This window comes from Corvus hawaiiensis, chromosome 3 (genome assembly GCF_020740725.1).
Source record: "Corvus hawaiiensis isolate bCorHaw1 chromosome 3, bCorHaw1.pri.cur, whole genome shotgun sequence".
NCBI classification, from domain to species: Eukaryota; Metazoa; Chordata; class Aves; order Passeriformes; family Corvidae; genus Corvus; species Corvus hawaiiensis.
In genome coordinates, this window is record NC_063215.1 from 39,987,246 (window position 1) to 40,008,060 (window position 20,815).

Genomic DNA, 20,815 nt, shown 5'->3' on the forward strand with positions numbered 1-20,815 from the left:
CTGGATAGGCAAGATATGAAACAAGATGGTTTACTCCAGGGGGACTTAGTGCACTTAATCTTGATCAAAGAAAGAAAACAAAGCAAAACCAAAAGCCTCGTGGTTCTTGGCTGAAGCAAAAGAATATGTCATATGACAACTGATAGCCTAGTCACAAAGCCTTTTTAAAACAAGGCATGAAAAGCAATGTGTCATATGTGTATATATATAAGTGATTTGAAAGGATACCTACCCACTTGCAGTCATTTTATTGTGTTATTTCCACAAATATAAATAGGTTTTTATCCACCACCTGGTTCTTTTATGTGGCATGCTTTCTTTGTCTCATCAGAAGCTTGTTACATGTGGGTGAAGAAACACTGAATATATTCTATAACCCCATTCTTTTATCAATAATTTCCTGTTATCATTACACAATTATTTGAATTTTGTGACTATAGCCACAAAGGAGCAATTCAATTAAACCAAAACTAAAAAGGGAAAATCTCATTGCAATCCTCTGTGCAACTGGTGAACCCAGTAATTATATATAGCCACCTATTGTGCTAGCATAATAACATGTGAAGAAGGTTTAGTTAGACACATTTACACACATAAAAGGCAATATGGGCATAGAAAAAGTCAGTTTTGCCAGAAGTATAGAACAGTCACACAGGAACAAATGAGACCTGCATGAATCCTAGTTTACTTGGCCATAAATAAATCCAACATTTTCTTTCTCTCCATGGTAAAATAAAAGAGAAGCACAGAAGCATAACAGCCTCCTTTGAGCAACCGGTCTCTTTCTGTTCAATTATAGTCATCAATCTGTTCCACCTAAAATATTTTCCTCCTTGAGAAACCACAGAAATCAGTATTAGGATCCAAAACATGCTGTTGCAAAAATAATGTAAAAGAGGTCTTTCCTTTTGCTAACTGCATTTATTCTGAACGTCTGTATTTTCTTTAACACAAATTTTGTAATTCAGTGAAAAAAAAAAAGAAGCTGCTTTTATGTGGTGCTTCTAATCAGACAGTCTTGAAGAGCTTGGTAAGGAAAAGTGAAGGTTACCTTCATTTTACAGAGAAAACTACAACAAAAAGAGCTTAAAGCCATTTTATTTTTTCCAAAATCTGTCCCCTATGTCTATTCCTTTTAGATGCCAAATTGGAAGCCTTTATATTCCGAAGTGCTAAACAGGCAAAGCCTCAGTTGTACCTTTTCTCTAGACAGTGTCAAATCCTGGGAAATGGTGGCCTGTGCATAATCCCACAGTAAACTGGAGAGTAGGGAAAAAACAGTCAGATCTCCTGCTTCCTGATGCATGGTCTTACAAAGCTTGTCTAGGAGATTGAAGATTTTTTTTATAGCTTTAAATCTTTTGTAAAGTCTAGATGTTGTCTCTAATATATACATGCATGCTATAGTTTCACTAAAATCTCTGGGCTAGATATGAGGATCATTTCATAAAATCACATAGCTTGTGTTACTTCTAGGATAGCACGGGATACCCATCTTATATCTTCTGGCCTAATAAAACCCCTGTAAATCTATGACTATGACAACACAAGATAATGAATGATAATGAGTTATCTTGGGGAAAACACAGCAAACTTCTGATTAAGGCTTTTTCATCTTCCTCAGATGTGATACTAGCCACTAAATTGCACTGTTTCTTCCTTTACCCTGTGTGCCACTGAACCATCAAAGCACATAAAGTAAAGCCAATTTGATTCAGCAGAATAAAAAAAAGTCCAAATCCTCTTCTTCATGTGATAGCTCTGTACATTCATCTACAGAGAGCAGAACACTGTCCACCTGTGCATGTTTGAAGAATTATAGAGAATTATTCTGAAGATGAAAAATCAAGGTGCCAAAATAATATCATCTGTGGTGCAAAAATAGTTTCAGGGTAAGTTTTCTGTGCTGAAAATCTCATCATAAACTTCAAGAACTGAACGAACACAGAGACCAATCCTTTCAGCCACAGAGATGGTTTCAAAATAATATGAAATGTGCATTTGGAATCCATGAAAGCAATATAGGGAGATTAAATATCCCATAAATACTCCAGCCTAACTTTAACAACCATAGAAACTGTCCGAAATTTGGGGGGAGAGAAGGAAGGTTTTGAACTAAATTTCTTGTCCCTTATTTCTTTTTTGAGATGACTATCTTTAAAGTAAAAAATAACTACAATTTTTCCTGTTTGTTCATTTACCCTGTTTGGTGAGTTTGTTCTTGGTTCAAAACATTACTTTAGGGGATCATTTCTACTGCACCAAACAAAAAAAAAAATAGCATGATCACAGTCATTGAAATTTCCTACAAGATATAAGTATGAAATATCCTTTAAAATATTAGTCAGCTGTCCTTACAGGAAGCATTGTCTCAGTTATTCACTTTATATTCTTTTTTACAGCATTTCTTTGAAAGCCAGATCTTGCAAATAATATTCAGTTTAAGATCTTTTGCTCAAATTACAAAAGGTTAGCTTTACTATCTCTCTTTATGACCATGGCACGCTATTGCCCTGTAATTTTATCAACAAAAAACTCGCCATTTCAGAAACCTAAATCTGAGAATTCTCTTTTTTTTTTTTTTTTTTCCTCCATTCAGCTGCAGACAACTAAAGCCCTTTTTTTCCCTGGGGTGATATGCTAGTTTGATTTTATTTCCCCTGACATTTCACCTGTCAGATTATGATAAATAGAAGAAACAAAGAATAATCATCACATTCTCATTGCATCTCATAATCAAATATCTGGAAATATAAGATAAATCAGAAATACTGTCCTGAGGGAAAACATTAACACTGAAAACACCATCCGAAATCCAAGTCATCTTCCAGTGACCTAGGACTCCCATGCACATTTAAAAAATTCAAAAAGGAAGTCTGCACAGAGCTGTCACATCTATTTTTTTATCTTCAAATACTTGGGAATTACCTATAATGAAGTAAGAACAACAACAACAAAAAAGTTCCAGAGTTAAGAAATTCTATATAATAACAAAGCTGTGTGTCTTCTTTAAGTCTTTGTGAATGTTTTCTGAAAGCAATCCTGAGGCCAAGAAACAGGCCAGGTTATCCTGAAATAGTATAAACTCAAATTAAATAGCTGGCAAGGTGAAAGGATTAATGAGCCAGAACACATTGAACATGCTCCTGATTTACTGCATCTATAGTTTGCATGATCCAAATTTCTCTCAGTCTCACAGTGTTGAGATTCATAAGTGATGAAAACTTACCTGCTTGGCCAGTGGTAATACTGACAGCTGCAAAAAGCCTCTGGGAACGACTCAAGTCAGAAACCCCATTCACAGCTTCAACTTCAAACGTGTAGTTAGCATGAGCTAGCAGGTCCATGACAGTGACATAGTTATCTACTAATCCAGTTTGCTGGGGCATATATCCAATGTTACTCCCACAGGGAACACACTCGCCCTGCTCCCAGCTGCACCTCTTGCACAAAATGCGGTAGGTCACATCACTTCTTCCCCCATTGTCTGCAGGAGGACTCCACTCCAAACTCACAGTAGTCTGGTTGATATTGAAAATTAGGTTCTGTGGTGCAGATGGAGGTCCTACATAATACACAAAGAAGTCCAGGGTAATTACACAAAACCACAGTGGGACACACAGGTAGCATTTTAATTACTGAGATAGAAAACAGTTGAAGCCTTTTTCTTCATATAAACATTTCATTATTTTTAGTACAGGCTGCATAAAAGCTTTCTTGAACTCATTTGGTAAGAGCTTTATTATTTTCCATTAAGACATCAGAGTAACAATTGTCTGTATATTTACTGCAACGGATTTTAGCTGTTTTTCTTCTGTGCAATTAAAAGGAATGGTTAATATACCTTAAAGGTTCTCTTTAATAGGTTTTCCAAATATGGGATTTGTTCATCTCTTCTAAACATACTGCACAAGCTGCATCTACTCCTTTGTTATCAGCTCTGATATGATTTACAGAAATATTTAGTGATGTTTTGGATTTAGGAGACTTCCACTGTTTGAACCAACAATCTGTCTAGGCCAATCTATTTGCAATTAGAAGGTTAAGTCAGATCCAGTTACAGTTCAATCCAAGTGCAGACCCACAGAGGTTACTTTTCATTTTTCACATTACTAATTTTGGTATTATATCACATAATGCACATTGTCTACAACAATTTAGGGAAAACCAGGCCTGTATTCTATCTATTGCAGTGAGTTATGCACTTATGCAACACACAGTGTTTTCCAATGCTGCATCAAGCAAACATGAAAATTATATTTATGCCTATTCCATATTCACTGTCAATCCTTTTGTCCTCTGCCTTTCAGTTTCTTTTACCATTGCAAATGTACTTTTCAAACACAGGAAAAGCCAGACAAAACTACTCACTGCAAGTGGCTGCACCTGGTTGGTTAAGCAACGTCCTTTGCTATTAAATTCATGACTCACTCACTTGTGCATGCGACATATGGTGGATCAGAAGGTGCTCTATAATAGCTATCTTCACAGTCGCATCTGGAAGATCCTTCCTTGTCAGAGAAGCTGTGACTAGGGCAGCGGGAGCACTGCAGATCTTGTGAGGAGGATTTGTAGAACCCACGGCCACAAGCTAAGGCAGAACAAAACAAATTAAGGTTTAGATTTGCATGGACTTCAATCCTGATATTTTTTTGTTTCAGTCACATGAGGTACACATTCCTGTAAACATCTAAACTGCCCATTCTGTTATGTTAGCTCAAGCAAGATATGCTCACAATTTATTTTTCTTCAGATGATGCTGTTAGTGATTTTGTGGCATTTTTATGCATTCAAGTATATGCTATATGTACCTCAACAGCTGGCAGTATATTATTTTAAAACAGAGGGCCACATAAATACAAGAAGCATTTGTTTTTCACCAAAGAAGAGTACAATAATGGTGTGAAACATCTGGATGCCTGCAATAGGCCTAAACAAAAGGAAAACACCCCTGAGATTTGCTCTAAGGCCACTGAAGTGTTTATGGTATCTGAACTAGTTGTTTCGGAGCAAAATTTATTCTTCCCTGATCTCAGAAATCCAAAGAAGCTGTAACTCACCAGCAAACCCTGATCCTGAGGAAAGAATGAGGCGTGAATGCTTGTTTAAAAGATGACTCTGGTAGGAACATGAAGAGAAGGAGAGCAGACAGCATAAACTGCTCAATTGGTTGGTCCAGTTTCACAGAAAGAGACAAGTAAGTTGAAACTAACTTACTAAAACTTTCAAGAAAAAGACAAAAGGTAGACAATAGGAAATATGCGCATAAGGTAATTTCTTACTTTGGTTTCTCCACTGTGAACCCATGAAATTAAAAATTGTTGTGTTCCAACACTGACGTTTAGAAATGCTTCTTGCAGCTACTGCCACAGCTCCCAAGGCAGAAACACACATAAAACACACCTACTATTAGACTTACAAGCAGAGCACTGCAACCTAGACAGCCAGCTTAAGAATGTATAAACTATGAGAACTGTAGGGAATGGGGAAGAGGGAAGTGGGGATCAAACAACACTAAAACTGAAAACACACTAAAGACTCCATTTCAGCACTGAGGTTATGGGCAAACTTACAAACACTGTCAACATGCAAAACAAAACACAAAAGTCCTCCAGAACTTTCTAATAAAGCAGAGGCATTTTCAACCAGACTATTTTAGTCTTTTTTTTTTTTTTTTTCCCAACCCTAACAGGCAGTCTAACCTTCTTAAGCCACCACCTGTGTGCAAAGGAAAGGGACAGTGGGTGAAACTTTGTACTGGGTATCAAAATATTAAAGCTAGTTAAATAGTCATTCTGAATTCAGAGGGAGAGAATTTACTTTGGTTATATTCTTATTTGCTTGGATATTTTCTCAGAACAGAAATGCAAAGTATCAAAAGACACTGATATTTGGAACAGTTATTTCAGTTGTCTGGTACTGCAGTGATGGAAAGAGCATGAAAACAATGAGCTTTATCCAAAGCTCACTGAGTCAATGAGGAGTACCTTTGACTTTAACAGCCTTTGGACTGCACCCATAGTGTCGCTAAAACAACACGAGTCTGTTAGTCTGATTAATTTTACACAACAGAGAAAAAAATAAAAGGCAGCAATACTTAAGATAACAGTAGATTAAAGTTGATGAGTTATGTAAATCAACAGTGGATCACACCAGTAGGAAATTTGGGCTATTACTCTATCAATATACTAAGTTTTTTAAGAAACATGTGCTTAAATTGCCATAATATTTAGAGGTTTTTGTGCTGAAAAAAACCCAGTGGATTGAAGATAAATTCTCTGGCAGAGCCAATTAGCATGCAAAAATTGTAGCCTTTGATTTTGACAAAGGGGCACAAGTTAGCATTAGAAGAAAATCTAGTCCTGCTTGTAAAATGTTCTATAGCTTGATTCTGCCACAGTAGCTGTTATATATGCTACTTAGAAAAAACAACAAAAAGAATTTTGGAGAAGCACTTTAGATAAACATGACCTGTGAATTCATAGTTGTGGAAAATTCAACTCAGAATTATGCTTTTATACTTTCATCCAAGGTTGTTTCAGAATTTGCTGACCAAAGAACACAAAAGCTGAACTGATTTTTATACACGTACCTCAAAATATACACTTAAACTTCAGGCTGCTTTTTTTAGTACTTGCAATAGAAATGTAGCTAAATTTACCAAATATTAGTTTCCCGCCTTTCTTAAATAGTCGTGCTCCTTTCATACCAAACATAACGCTGGACAAATACCCTGGAACTTCCAACATGTAGTCCTCTGCAAAGCAAAGAGCAACTTAAAAGGCAAAGATCCCTACTGTGTTTCCAGTCTGTCCTTCTCAGCAGGGAACATTACAAGGCAAAGATGCAGAGAGTAAAATAAAGATTTCGGACAGAAATAACAAAATGTAAACAAAAAACTCCTTTTCGTTTTTTTTTTTTCCTGATGACTTGATCAAGACATTTATATGCTTAGTCACTCACTATTTAAAGTAAGTGTGCATTTCTTATTAGAGTTCAAAGGATCTGAGTGTCTGTGACTAGTTTACATGACTGAAAGCCAATTATTCTCCCGCACAGCGTAACACAGGCAGCAGGTTCAGGCATTCATATCATGCTACCATTCCATTAGCTTTTTGTGCACTGAGAGGCTTGTGATGACATTTAATAACCATCCCTTTAACTCATAATAAATCCCAGAGATATAAGGGGCATAATATTACAGCAACAAAATTTTTAACAGTATGAAAATAGCACTTTTAAAAAGATTTTTAAAAACTTTGTAATTCTTTAGAAAGGAGGGTATGCAGGGCTGTACACTGTAACTAAAAGTACTCATTGGAGGAATACAACTAAATTATTTTCCCATCATTCTTCACAAAATTAAATTGTGTTTTTCAGGCTAGCAGTGGAGTACTTCCATTGCTTAAACTTGGGGACCTATGGGTCCTTATCTGTTTTTAACATATACCATTGTCCTTGCAAAGAAAATTACAACTGAAAACTCTACCAAGATGGTGTTGCACAGACCATTTACGAAGGTGTGAGAACTTGCCAGTCAGCTATACAGATAACAGATGGGAAAGAATCATTCAAAAACACTGGTTTGAATCTTTTTTCCCCTCCCTTTTGTCCTGCCTTGCCAAATTGCTTTGGTGGATATTTTTATTTTATGAGCAACTTAGATTGTTTTGTTCTACACTATTTTAATTCTACATATTTTGATTCAGTTTAGTTCTTCATGTAATATTTTTAAGATTACAGGGACAGGCAGTATAAAATCCCCACTGCTACTACCTCCATAAGGGACATTTAAAAAATGCTAATTGTAAAACACCTAAAACAAACACTAGCCAAACAACACTCAGAGCTCTGTACATGCAAATCTAAAGGCGATAAAGACAGCTACTCTTCCACAAAAGTATCTCATGGCAAAGCTTCAGGCAACTCATATGACATTTGATCACACCCATTTTATTAGTACAGAGAGCACTCAGCAGCAGCACTTCTTCCCTATAAAGGGAGCCTATATTGTAAGTCAGGGCACAGAACTCAAGCAATGACAGAAGATATGCAGGGGCATATGACTGGTGAGATGGCACTCTGATGTTGTAGCTCTAATCCTCATCATTGTTGATCTGAGTAAAATGTGAACTCATTTGATGTTCCTCAAGCAAGCTAAGATCCAGCATCAGTTTTGCAACTGAAGGGCTTCTGGGGTACTTGAAAAGGCAGCACAGGAGTGGGGAGAAAGGCAAGAAAGCCAGCACAGAATACAATTCCCTTCCATTCACTGTGTTGTGTCATTTACGGCTGCTAATTTAACAGAACAGCTCTTCCCAGATGAAGCTCCCATTTTGTTCAAACAGCTGCTCCAAAGTCTAAGATGTTACTGACAGCACAAAGACACATAAGAGCACCTACCTGTCTGACCTCAACCAGCTTAAAACAACACAATTAGGTTTTAATTCATTCCCCATATACTGCAAAATCAACAATAAATACAGAAGAAAGTCTTGCTTCAGCCAAGGCACGATTCTTCACTTAGCCTCAAAACCACTAGGGACTGTCCATCAGTGACCCTCCCAGGGCTGACCAGCACCTTGGACTTGTTTACTTGTCTGCAATAGCCATGGCTGCTCCTCAGAGCAAATCTTCTCACCTCCTCCATGAAACAGAGACTTTTCTTGTTGGGAAGCTGGCAGAGTTCCAGTGTGAAATACAAAGACAATGTGGACAAAATCTCTTGGATGAGAGAGCTTTCCTGGACTTGGGGTTTGAAACTGAGCAAGCCCTAGATAAAGAAGTACGCTATTCTGGCTGTATACAATGAAAAAACCTTGTGAAAATCATACCAGCAGTCTTTCTTGGCTTGGACTAAGTTGCCTTCTTCTGGTCCATCCAGTAGCACTCAGCCATAACAAGGATGTATCGTGACAGTAGGGCCTGGCACACGGCTGGGCACGGCTGCAGCATCAGTGCGCGGTGCCCACTTGGAAACGTGTTTAGCATATGCCACTGCAGTCAGTGCATTCGCAAACACTTTTAGCCAGTATGTTTGGTATCCCTTAAGGGGCTACACAAATACTGTAAATAATGGAATTTTGCAAAGCCAAAAGTAAATACTGAGGAATTAACACACACTAACAAGAACTATGATGCCACATCTGTGGTATAAGATGCTGACTGCACCTAATGGAGAAGAATAGCAGCTTCTCTGCTGTGAGCTCATCACACGCTTTAGTGGCCCGGTAGAGATAAAATAATGTATATTCTTCTTTACATATTAATAAAAAAAAAAAAATCCAAGGACTTCTGCAGAAGGGAATGAAGGCAGATGTAGACAGCAGCAAACAACAGTCTAGAGTTGCACTTGTGGGACAGGAAAAAGGGAAAAAAAGGATGTGTTAAGTACTATGCATTTTTATGTAGCCTTTTCACTATAAACACCATGAGATTCATTTTGTGTCTAGGATAGCTAGGGAACTTAAATTGGGAGCAATGATGGAAATATGGTGAGAGCCATGAGTGACATATGTAACAATTGATGTTTATATAAGCAAAGGAGAAAGAATAAACAGTTAGAGGGCACTGACACATTAATCAAGAAAATTATTTGCTACTACAATAAACAATTAAAAAAGAAAAAATTCCATTTATTGAAGTGCAAGGCTTCCAGGTGGCATATCAGCTTAAGACTTAAAGGCCACAGAATTGTTTCAGCATGTTAGACACTTGATTGAACATGGCTTTTGATAATAACTTTTGAGTTTAAATGAAAGTAATTAAAGAGGCGAATGCACTAATTACTGTTTGATCCCATTATAAAAAGTAGACTGGTATAAGTGGATGAAAATAAATATGACATACTGTGCTAGCAGAGCAAGAGACCTTGTCTGTTTACTCTGGTTTGCTCACCATTCCCGGAGTTTGCCATCACTAGTAAGCCTAAGTGGTGTGACAGTTTTATGCACACTAAGATGAAACTAATGTTTAAAAAACAATACTTTTCCAAAGTCAGTGTCAAAGGATGACAAAAGAGTAATCACAGAGTTTCAACAACATCAGTATTACCTATGAACTTGGGGTACCAGGCCAGTCCCACTGAGAACCGTGGCAAATTGACTGCCCACCTTGGGAGGGCTCAGGTCTTCCCCTGGGTTCCTTTCTCTCTTCACTTGAATAAGTTGACTATATTATAAGTGATTCTATACATTGTATTTTTTCCTATGAGCAGTGACTAGAATTTGTTTTATATCTGTGTGGGCATAACTCTCCATTCTTGTGATCTGTTTTCCATTATCTTAATCAGCTCCCTACCTTTCTACCTTCTCCAAGCCAGAGAAAATTAAAGAGAATTCAGCTAACCCTCTTTTCACAGAAATGATGTATACACAAAGAGTGTGTGCAGATGTTTCCTGGATGAAGTTATGCAGCTGCAAAGACTTTAGTAATTATAAAATGCAAAATGGATTGTTCTGTAATTGAAAATCTCTGGAGCTCTGATACATTTGAAAAAATTAACATACATATATGTATGGCCAGGACATAGATGGATTCTGTTAGATTATTTATTACAGATGGATATTTTAGCTAATGCAGAAAAAAAAAAGAGCTGGTCTTTCTCCATTGGAGCTTTCAAATATTTGCTTCATATTAATGTCTATGGTTCCATAACTCAGGACTAAAAGCACAGCTTGCAGAAACAGTACTCCCACTGCTAGTGTTGCTGACCTCATCTACAATGGACGGGTCTAGAATCTTTATTTTAATCCTATTGACAGTGCCTCAGTGGGAGTAATTATAACAGTCAGCCACAAATCCAGACCTCCCGTCACTGATATATTAGGGTTTTTCACAACCAAAATGAGCAGCAGACAAGGAGAATAAAAGCAACATGGGGTAGTGATTATAGCAAGATTTGTCAACCCCCTTCTGTATTAACCTGCTACAAACACATGAAAATTTGGCATGGGAGACATTAGAAATACAAAAGGTTTAACCTTTCACAGTGTCAAAAAATAAAATTTTGAAAATCATTTGTGGGGCATTGTTCTCTTAGGAGATACTTGGCTGGTAGATCACAACATCAGCCACAGACACTTTTTAGCTGAAGTCTAACTTTTCTCTGAAAAGTTTAGGTAAACTTAAAGCAGACCATTATAAAACAATTCCCAACTGCAGATTTCAATGTGAAATATTAGACATAAGAAATCTAGTAACAAAAAGAGACTTTATAACCTCTGATCCTCTTTTCCAATAATTTGTGTATGTTCCAGTCACAGCTATGTTTGAAACTGTAAATTACTTTTATAGTGAGAGATGGCATCTGTTATGCCTTCTCTGGCACCTAATATATATTGTTTTATAAGGAGCTTAGACTGTAGTATTTTGTCTAACTACTATGCAACGCTAAATGTCTAACCAAAAAAGAAGTTTATTTTAGCTTGATTTTTAAACTGCAATAGCATCTAAAGATTATTCATGTTTCAACCAAGGAATTATGTTGTATGTTTTAGTCAGAATAAACTCAGGACTCTTAATGGTGCCTGAGCTATAGTGTGAATGACATATCTAAACAGGGTTGTCCCATGGCTGCATACCATCGTTCACTGAATGTTTGTTGTTGCCTGTCAGGAATCTCTCAGACCTCATATTCATTTCCCAAGCCTACTATGCCCTTGTTTTCCAAAATCCTGATAATGTCTTTTGAGAGATGTTCACCTACTGCTGGTCACACAGAGATCCAGAACGAGAATGCTTTCTAGGTAACTTGTTTCTGATTTTTCCACTGAATGAAGTGAAAGCTTCACCTCTCTACAAATCTGCTCAAAAAAACTCCAAAACCAAACAAAACAAAGCCCCAAAAGTGAGCATGTCATCATATGTGTCTTTTTAACTTATCTAGCTGCAAGAAACATAGGCACAAAGTAGTACTCTGCTGTTTTCCTGGCTAATTTATAGACAAGGACAAAGTAATCAGATTGAAGAACATATCCTACAAATCAAAGAATACCCAATGTCACTATAGCGTAACAGCAAAATTACTTTGAATCTAATCATTCCGAATCGGTACATAAAAGACTACATCTAAATGGCAATTAAAGACACAGTAGCATATTCTGAGGAGAACTAATTAACTGGGTGAGTTAAAAGTTGTGCATTGAGGCTATGACATAATGTTTCTCTAAATTTTCAGTTTACAAGGATAAGGGATGTGCCTCTCATTACCTTTCTTGGGAATCACAAATATAAAGCCAGCATGAAAAATTAGGGGAAATTAACATGTGATAGATACAAAGACACTAAAAATGCAGACATATGCAACTCTGTTACCCTGTTACAGAGTTCAAAACTGAAAGGTGAGTTAGAAAAATGAAAGGAGAAGAGATATTCTGGCTTTCCTGTTCGTTCTTTTCCTATTTTTCTCCTTTTGTTCAACCATGCCCTTCCCTCAAGATTAGGTTTTCAAGGTGCTCAAGTAGCTTCTGCTCAGAGTTGAGTGACAGCTCAACTCATTAGCCAGGCTGGGAGCAAAAGCTCCACACTTTGAGGGACGTGGTATAGATTCATCACCAAAAAAATGAATCCATGCCTGAAGTATTGTCAGCAATAGAAATTTTATCTTTCTTCCTCGATAGGTTCTCAACCACTCAGAAAATTAATGAAGAAATGCACTTGATTTGCTCTTTTATTCTCTTTTATTAAATTGGTTATATCCAGTTACAAACATTTTTAAATGTTTACTAAAAAATCTGTTAAAAATACAGTGACTAAGAATTCAGCAAATCTAAAACTAAAAACCAAGTTATGCTTTGAAAGCGATGATAGTCTAATAGGAAATCTGTATGATTATCTAACTGAGTGGAATAACACAGCCCTGGATGCATCAGCAGACAACAGACAACTGCTGCAACAAAAAGGAATTGGCTGTGCAAACTTAGATGTAAGTGGTGCTTTTTTTCTACACAGATATATGAAAAATTCATGCTAAATTTATCACATTTCTGTAATGATTTTTTTGCTGAGCTTTTGTTTTGCTTTGGTTTTTTTTCTTTTACCCATATAAAATCCAACTCTAACAGCTGTAAGAAAATAAAAAAACAAACAAACAAACAAAAAAAAGCCCAACAAAAAACCCCAACCTAGTGGTGATGAAATGAATACAATAGATGGTTTTCATGAGATTTTTCTTTAACTTTTTTGTTTCCCCATTCTAGGGGCATAGCTCAAACAATGAAGCTTACACAGTGTTGTTACTTAAATAATAAACAACTCAGTGAGTTCATCAGGGACTTTTGACAGCAGCAATGCTGTGACTAAACTCTTCTGATTTCACACAGGTGCTGTACAGCCATACCTTGTCTGGCCATACACAAATGAACATTTCAAGGTGTCTAATGCACACTTGGGCTTTGGTATTGCCAGTGTGCCTTAGGTAAGGTTTCCTGTTGTTTTGTAAAGAGAATGAAAAACATCAAAACAGTAATGAAAATAATGTAATTTGGGAAGGGAAGCGGCACATATTTTGGGTTTGCTTGTTTTCTAACTAAAAATACAGTTAAATCTGATCATTGACAAATCATTTGGAAAATAATTTCTAAATAATTTGAAAACACATCTTTGAATTTAATACAAACAAGATTTCTATGGTCTTCTGGGTCTTCTTACCTGAATTTCCAGTGCAGCAAAGGCCTTTGGATTTAACAAAAAAGCCTTTAACCTCTAGTACTATGTTCAATTCTGGGTCCCTCACTACAAGAAGAACATTGAGGTGCTGAAGCAGGTCCAGAGAAAAGCAACAGAGCTGTTGAAAGGGTCTGGAGCACAAGTCTTAAAAGAAGCTGAGGGAACCACAGTTGTTTAACCCAGAGAACAGGAAGTTCAGGGGAGACTTTATCACTCTCTACAGCTGCCTAAAAGGAGGCTGTAAGGAGGTGGGAGTTGGCCTCTTCTCCTAAGTAACAATCAACAGGACAAGAGGAAATGGCCTCAAGGTGTGCCAGTGGAGGTTTAATACAAAAAAATTTCTTCACTGAAAGGGTTGTCAAGCTTTGGAATAGGCTGCCCAGGCAAGTAGTTGAGTCATCATCCCTGGAGGTATTTAAATACGTGTAGATGTGGCACTTAGGGACATGGTTAAGTGGTATATTTGGCTGTGTTGGGGTACCAGTTAGGGTTGATGATCTCAAGGGTCTTTTCCAACCTAAATGATTATATGGTTCTGTGACATTAAAGGTAGAAATGTACAGTGGAATCCAAAAGTACTGAGTACTAGGTAGGACTGGGTTTTTTTCACTCTTATTGATTTTTTTAAGAAACTCCATTATTTTAGAATCTTTTAGCCTCATTACCTCAAATCAAACAAACAGAGACGGTCACACTCTAAATAGCAACCTCATTACACAGCACCACTCCAACACAACTACGATAGGACAACCTTTTATACAGAGCAGTGAACATGTCCCCTGACAGGAGCATCTCTAATGCCTAGTAAGCCCCCCAAAGGCTCTCATTTCCCTTGCCAAATGAACATCCATAGTCTTGCCAATACAGCTGTCAGAGCCTTCTAATCAGAGTCACTGTGTTTTTTCACCAAACCTTACAAAAACAGTTTACAAATATATGAACAACCCTCTCACTCCCTGGCTACCCCTACTCTCCCTTCCTGGGAGAAGCACTTCCAGGAGAAGAAACACAAACTGGTGAAGGGAAGACATGATGACAGCTTTTCTGACAGAGTTGCTTCTAAATTACCATCTGAGGAATAACAGAAATAGGGGTAAGTTTGGCTCTATCATTGAAATATGTCAGCTATATCTACCACTCAAGGAGATCTAAGTGTGCAGTATCAAGGTTTCCAACGTGCCTCTCACCCTTCAGATTTGTTCCTCAATGGACAAGTCCGGTGGCTGCAGGGGACAGATGGCTTAAGCTGCCCCAGGAACAGCAGATGCCTGCAGCTAGTATTTCTCAGGCTGCCTACTGGATATGCCCCTCTGCAACTTTCCAGGAGAAGCCATACATTGACCTGCCTGCCTGACCCCCATGGGCAGGTATGGGTGGGACCGTGTTGGCTCAAGCCAGCTGGAGGATACCAGGCCAAGTTTTCCCTCCCAGGATGCCATGAAGTCCACCTAACACTTGCCTCTAAAAGCCTGAACACTCAATCAGTCGGTTTTGCTCAAATGCTCAATGCTGATGTCCAAAATACAATATAGACACACCTAAGCTGACAAAGGAGCTCCCCAACAGCAATCTACTTCTGCAAAACATAAAAATTTATTATATGGGCAAGATAATTCGTATGTCACTAAAAACTTATGTACAAAACCTTTTGACATACTACTGTGAAACTAACTTTTGTGCTGTTTTATTAGTTCCTCAATCCAGTTTACAGCCATTAAATGTCTGTGAAGACACTAATACAGGGGGCAGAGGGCTGCAAAATGGAGTGGAAAGTGGAAAAGGAGTAGAAACACTCCTTTCAGCAACAATGTGTAATCAATGCACTAATAAAATGTAAAGTTAGTAAAAATATAACCTGAGTAGCTTCTTGTACTTCTGTGGAGAGAATAGCACCTAAGCTTAATCATTCTGTCTATTTTTATGCCAGACTCCCTCTTCACACAGATGATTCCCTCCTAAAACCCCAAAAATCCTATCCTACAACTCTCCAGATATAAATATAATGGAAGAGTTTCCTATGAAAGCCCCAGATAATCCGAAATCCTTTAATGAAATCATTTTGGGCCCTGTGAAATAATGAAGCTCTTTTTGGGGAGTCTCAGATCTCTCTCAAGTCTTGTGGTTCAAGGATAAAGTCCTCTGTAAAGCAAGTGGTGCAAATGGATCTGTTCTGTTTCTTCCTGAAGCTTTGAGACAATCAACTTGTTGTGGATGTTTAATTTAATTTAACTGTAATGGTGCTTAATAACTGGCTGGCAAGAAATAAATCTGGAGGGCTTTCTTGTGAAATAGAATAGAAGCAGGCATCTCTATAAGCTTTCCAATTGAAATGAAATTAAAATAACTTAATAACACACTTTTGTTTCCTTTGGACAATGACCTACTATTACCATTCCCGGCCTCAATCCAGAAGAAATTTTTCACAGGTTTCTGTAACACATTCCTCAAGGCCATCATTATACAGCAGGCAAATCCATCCAAACAAAAGACCAGCTTCTAAGAACCCACAAGAGAGAAATTACTCCATTTCTGCACAACAGTGCTGTAGAATCTAAAAATAACTTTGCTTGCATATCCTGGTCTCCGATATTTCTACATTTAATGCTGATTGTCCTACTTACTCAGAAAAATTATGCTCATGCCTTTGAATCCATTGTGGTGCTTTTGAAGGAATTTTAATGCATAAAAGCAACTGTTCTCCACAGTTACATTTGGCTTGGAATGGGAAGAAACAGAAATGCTGCCAGAAAGGAAACAAAAAATACACTCTAATTTCTTCAAGAAAGGATTCCCTTCCAGGTTCGTAGAAGACAATAAAAATTTTATCAGTGCATAGACTGGAAATTTAACTGTCTTTGTAAGAATTTAACTATAATCCTTCAAAAAAATGGATTTAACCTCTTTATCTAAAGATTAAAGTGTCAGTTTATTAAGAGATTACAAACACACAACTCCCCTTTAATGAAAAAAAAAAAAATAAAGGAAAAGCATTACTACAGTAATTCACTGACATGAAACTGAACTGGAACAAAACATGAAGAAACTTCTGGGTTTCAGTAAGCATGTGGTAAGAAAAAACACTGCTAATTCTGACAGATTTATCTCTACCAGTTTTTATGATAAAACTCCTTAGATTCACACAATGCTTTAATTCCAAATACTACAGCATGAGTTGTGATACTGTGAAATGAAGTTGTCTTTACTAATTGCATACTCCAAACAGAAGTGTGTCTTATAGCAGAGAGCATAACAAATCTGCCTGGCTGATCCTTATGATTTGAAAATGTCACTTTCTACTAAGCACAGAGAAAATAGGGAGGGGCAATAAAGTCACTCAAAGATAGCAGCCATCCAGAAAGATAAAGAACACGCTGAGGAAAAGCAGACAACAGATTGCAGAGACAGAACAATCACAGATGGAGGCCAGGTGGGTGGGTCAAACAATTTTTTTATAAAAGGTTTATTTTCATATTTAAACAGTACCCCGTTGTGTAAATGTTCAGCAAAGAACTGATAAGAAAATGGATTTGTAAGTGCATTTGAACAAACAACATGTCTTATAGTCAAGAGGGGCTTAGTCGTATATAATTAAGGGATAATGTGCATGGCTGAAGAGTGTATGATACTGCAAGTGATTAAACACCACTGCAAAACAAAGGAGCTAGATATCCAAGGAAGCTTTATGGAACCAGCACGATGCCATCTCAAAACATGAACTTTATTTTTCTTAAAGAAGACAAGAGGATATTCATCTAACCGCACAAAAGATTTTTCCACTGAAAATGCTGTGCACTTTCAAGCTGCTCCTGCCACATAATCAAGCTAACTAAGATTATCACACTTTCTGTTTCAGGGTACACTATTATTACATTTAATCCTTTAAAACCCCTAAGAAAACAGCTCTGTGCACATACAATGCCCAGGTTCTCTGGAACTGTGTGCAATCATAGTTCGCTGCAAATTTCCAAAAATTTACTGGCATTAGTCAGTTGAGTAATTACAGCCCCGAGGGCTTGAACCCACTGAAGTAATAGGTGTCTTGGACAATGGATGACCTGAATCATGCAAAAGACAAGGCAAAAAACGAAGATCAAAGGCCCACTGAGACAACTGGTATTTCATAGCAAAGACTGCAGTATAGACACAGGAACAATCTCCATTGCATCTCCCCAGCTGTCAGGTATATTTTCAAGGATACCAATATTCCAAAACCTTTACAATATTTTTAAGGGTTTGGAAATTTAGAATTTCTACTTTTGGGGTTTTGTTTTTACAATTTTTTATTTGTGTCTTGGGTTTCAACTTGTGAAAACTGAAAAGGAATAGAAAGAATGCTAATATAACGCTAAGGCATCCATATTCACATTTTCGTTTGGATGCAGAGTGTACTTTCCCAGTCATCCATGCTTACTCTGTTTTGGTTCCCATCACATAATCTCAGAGCAAGTGAACAGGTTTGTTTTCAGAAGAAAATAACCAGAAGATGTGCTCCAAGAGTGAAACTTATGTGTTCCAACTGCAATTGGATCAGACTAGACCTACCACAAAAAACACCCTTCTGAAATTTATTTAGTGTGAACATCAAGTCCTCAGGACAAACTGTTTTGCTCGACAGTTCATTCCTATTGCCCTATGCTCCTTGCTAGTGACACTATCATGAGGGGAAAACATGAATTCTTTATTTAGAGAAGCTTTAATTGTTGGCTTTGATTGAAAAATCACTATGTAAAATATCTAACAGACGTAGAAGTGACTCAGCATCCTAATCGTGAACAATTTGTATCTCAAATGATTTTTTGTGCAAGTAATTCTTCAAACATCTCTGTGTAGTTTGTTAGAAAGACAAATTTATAGATGTTGGTTCCTCAGTGCTCAAGAAACCGCAAAATTCTGTGAAAGAAGAGCAAGATACTGAAAGAAAAACAATGAAGGAAGCAAGTTGTTATAGTCACAAACAAAAAAAAAAAAGAGAAAGAAAGAAAACAAAAGCTGATTTATGTAAGTGAGTTGGGAGAAAAAGCAAATTTTAAAAAGTTCAATAACAGGCAAGAAGGCCCATTTTGTCCGCACCTAACATGTTTGCAGCTCCCAGAAGAAACTGTCCACGTTAGGGAAGTGCCATCGCAGCCCATAGAAAAACTCAGTTTTCCACTTAAGGTGGAATTTAAGGTTTTTAATTAGGCAGCTCTATTCAAAAATTATTAATTTATTCTCAGAAAGATGGACTGCTAAGTAAGAAATAAAACATATCCCACAAAGGCGAGAAAGTCAAGGCAATTACCCAGAGGACAGCAGATACCATCACCGACAAAACGCATTCCCTGGTATCTCCCTAGCCTCTAATGCATTTCCATCTTCAGTTCTGCTATACTACCCTTAAGCATACTGGTTCCCTAGCATGGCTCTCCATCTTCCCCATTCTTGCAATTTTCTGCATTAAATAATAAGGTAGTACTTTTTTTCTGAATGATAAAAGATACAAGTAAACTGCAATTGAAGTTAATTTTATAAAAAAAAACCAAAGATGGAACAAATTCAGAGAGTAGAGTGGCTGTAGAGGTCCACTAGGAACCAAGGAATAGGGCTGAGCAATGGAAAACAAAACAGGAATGCAGTCCTCATGCAGGGTGCTCAGTTCCTCCCTTCCCAACTTTTTCTAATCACTCAGCCAGACACATTTCCATTACACAACCCACCTCCTTATCACCAGCAAGCACACCAGTCCCGCAGACCCACTGATCTTAAATGGGTCTCCTCTGAGACAGTGACAGGACAGGACACAAAGGAAAAAGGTTGGCCAACTCTGACACTGGATTTAAATACAAAGTCGGAGTGGGACCTGGGCATCCTGAGTCTGCCTGGAGGTCTTCTGCAGGAAAAAAAGGGCTGTTGGGAGGGAAACATCAACAGAAACTGCAGCAGTGTGATACAGAGCATGAATATATTTAGAGAAGTAGTCCAAATTATTCCCTCGATCTCCACTGCCCAGCTGACAACAGGCCACAGATTAAACATGCAGGATGTGATGTCTCCCAAGATTTTACAACACCTAAATTTCAGTTAGTGCTTACATGTGTAATGAGTAGCTCAGTTCTCACTATAGTCTATGGAAACCCAGGACTCAGTCCCCAGCTGCCAAAGGCTATCCTGCCAGGTCCTCAGCTACGGTCCAAAAGAATATGGGTCTTCTGTGACTCCTGTATCACATCTGTCAACCTACCTACTGCACACTATACACCACCTCAAACAAGACCAGACAAACGATGTTTACAAACCCAACCCAAGCCTCTTGCAAACAGTCAGTGGAACGGCTCTCCAGGTGACAGCTTCAAATAAATCCTTCTCTCACTTACTTGTCCTGGCATGCCAACATAAAGTATCCAGTCATAAGAATTACCAGTAATCCTCAAATGGCACCCAGATGCATAACCTCACAAAATATCTCCTGTTTTCATATGCACAAAGTTCATCTAGCCTCCTACAAGGCTGGATAGTGATGAGAAATTAGAATAGTGGATTGTCCAAAAATCTTTAATAATAGCTGTATCCAACTAGATCCATACACATAGCGTTGTAGAGCTTTTTATGGCTTGTCACAAAAAATCTTGGTGACTGAGCCGAAATGAGTAATGTATGCCTACAGGGAATGAGAAATCAAGCTGAGGCTGGCATATTTGAGCTTTTGAGCAAAGAACTGGTGTACTGTAACTAGTTCTCTAAATTCAAAATAAAATACTGGTGCAGTCAAGTTGTTTGTGACTGTATAAGGCTATTATGACATTTATGTGGATGGTGATGAAAATTAATTTGATATGAATGCAAATGCTAGCTGGCAATTTCCTGCATTACAGCAGCAGTAGAGATAGGACACACATTTGAAGAATCTTAATTTGTGGGCATGTGTGCCCACATGTGCATGCTTCAGGATCATTCATATTTCAGTGATACAATCCTCTCTACTGGCCTATCATGCAGCCAAAGATGAATGGTATGAGTAGCAAATAGTTTGGGTGAACCAAAGAACAAGTAAACATACTCAGTTATTAGAGACTGCAGAAAGTTGCACTGTTGAAGACTTTATCAAGTACACATTTGTTATGAAGAGAAATAAAAAAACCCTTTATTTTTCTTTCCATGTCTCATCTTT

General features: G+C 37.6%; 1 protein-coding gene across 5 annotated transcripts in view; it reads right to left on the reverse strand.

Moving 5' to 3' along the window:
• Nucleotides 1-20,815, reverse strand: part of EPHA7 (EPH receptor A7) — a 171,649-nt gene that overhangs the window by 112,604 nt on the left and 38,230 nt on the right. For all 5 annotated transcript variants that reach the window (XM_048296182.1, XM_048296185.1, XM_048296181.1 and 2 more), the window contains exons 4-5: nucleotides 4,436-4,591; nucleotides 3,230-3,565 (exon numbers count right to left, since the gene is read on the reverse strand). In XM_048296182.1, coding sequence (XP_048152139.1) covers nucleotides 3,230-3,565; nucleotides 4,436-4,591 — 492 coding nt within the window. The remainder of the gene's footprint in view (nucleotides 1-3,229; nucleotides 3,566-4,435; nucleotides 4,592-20,815) is intronic.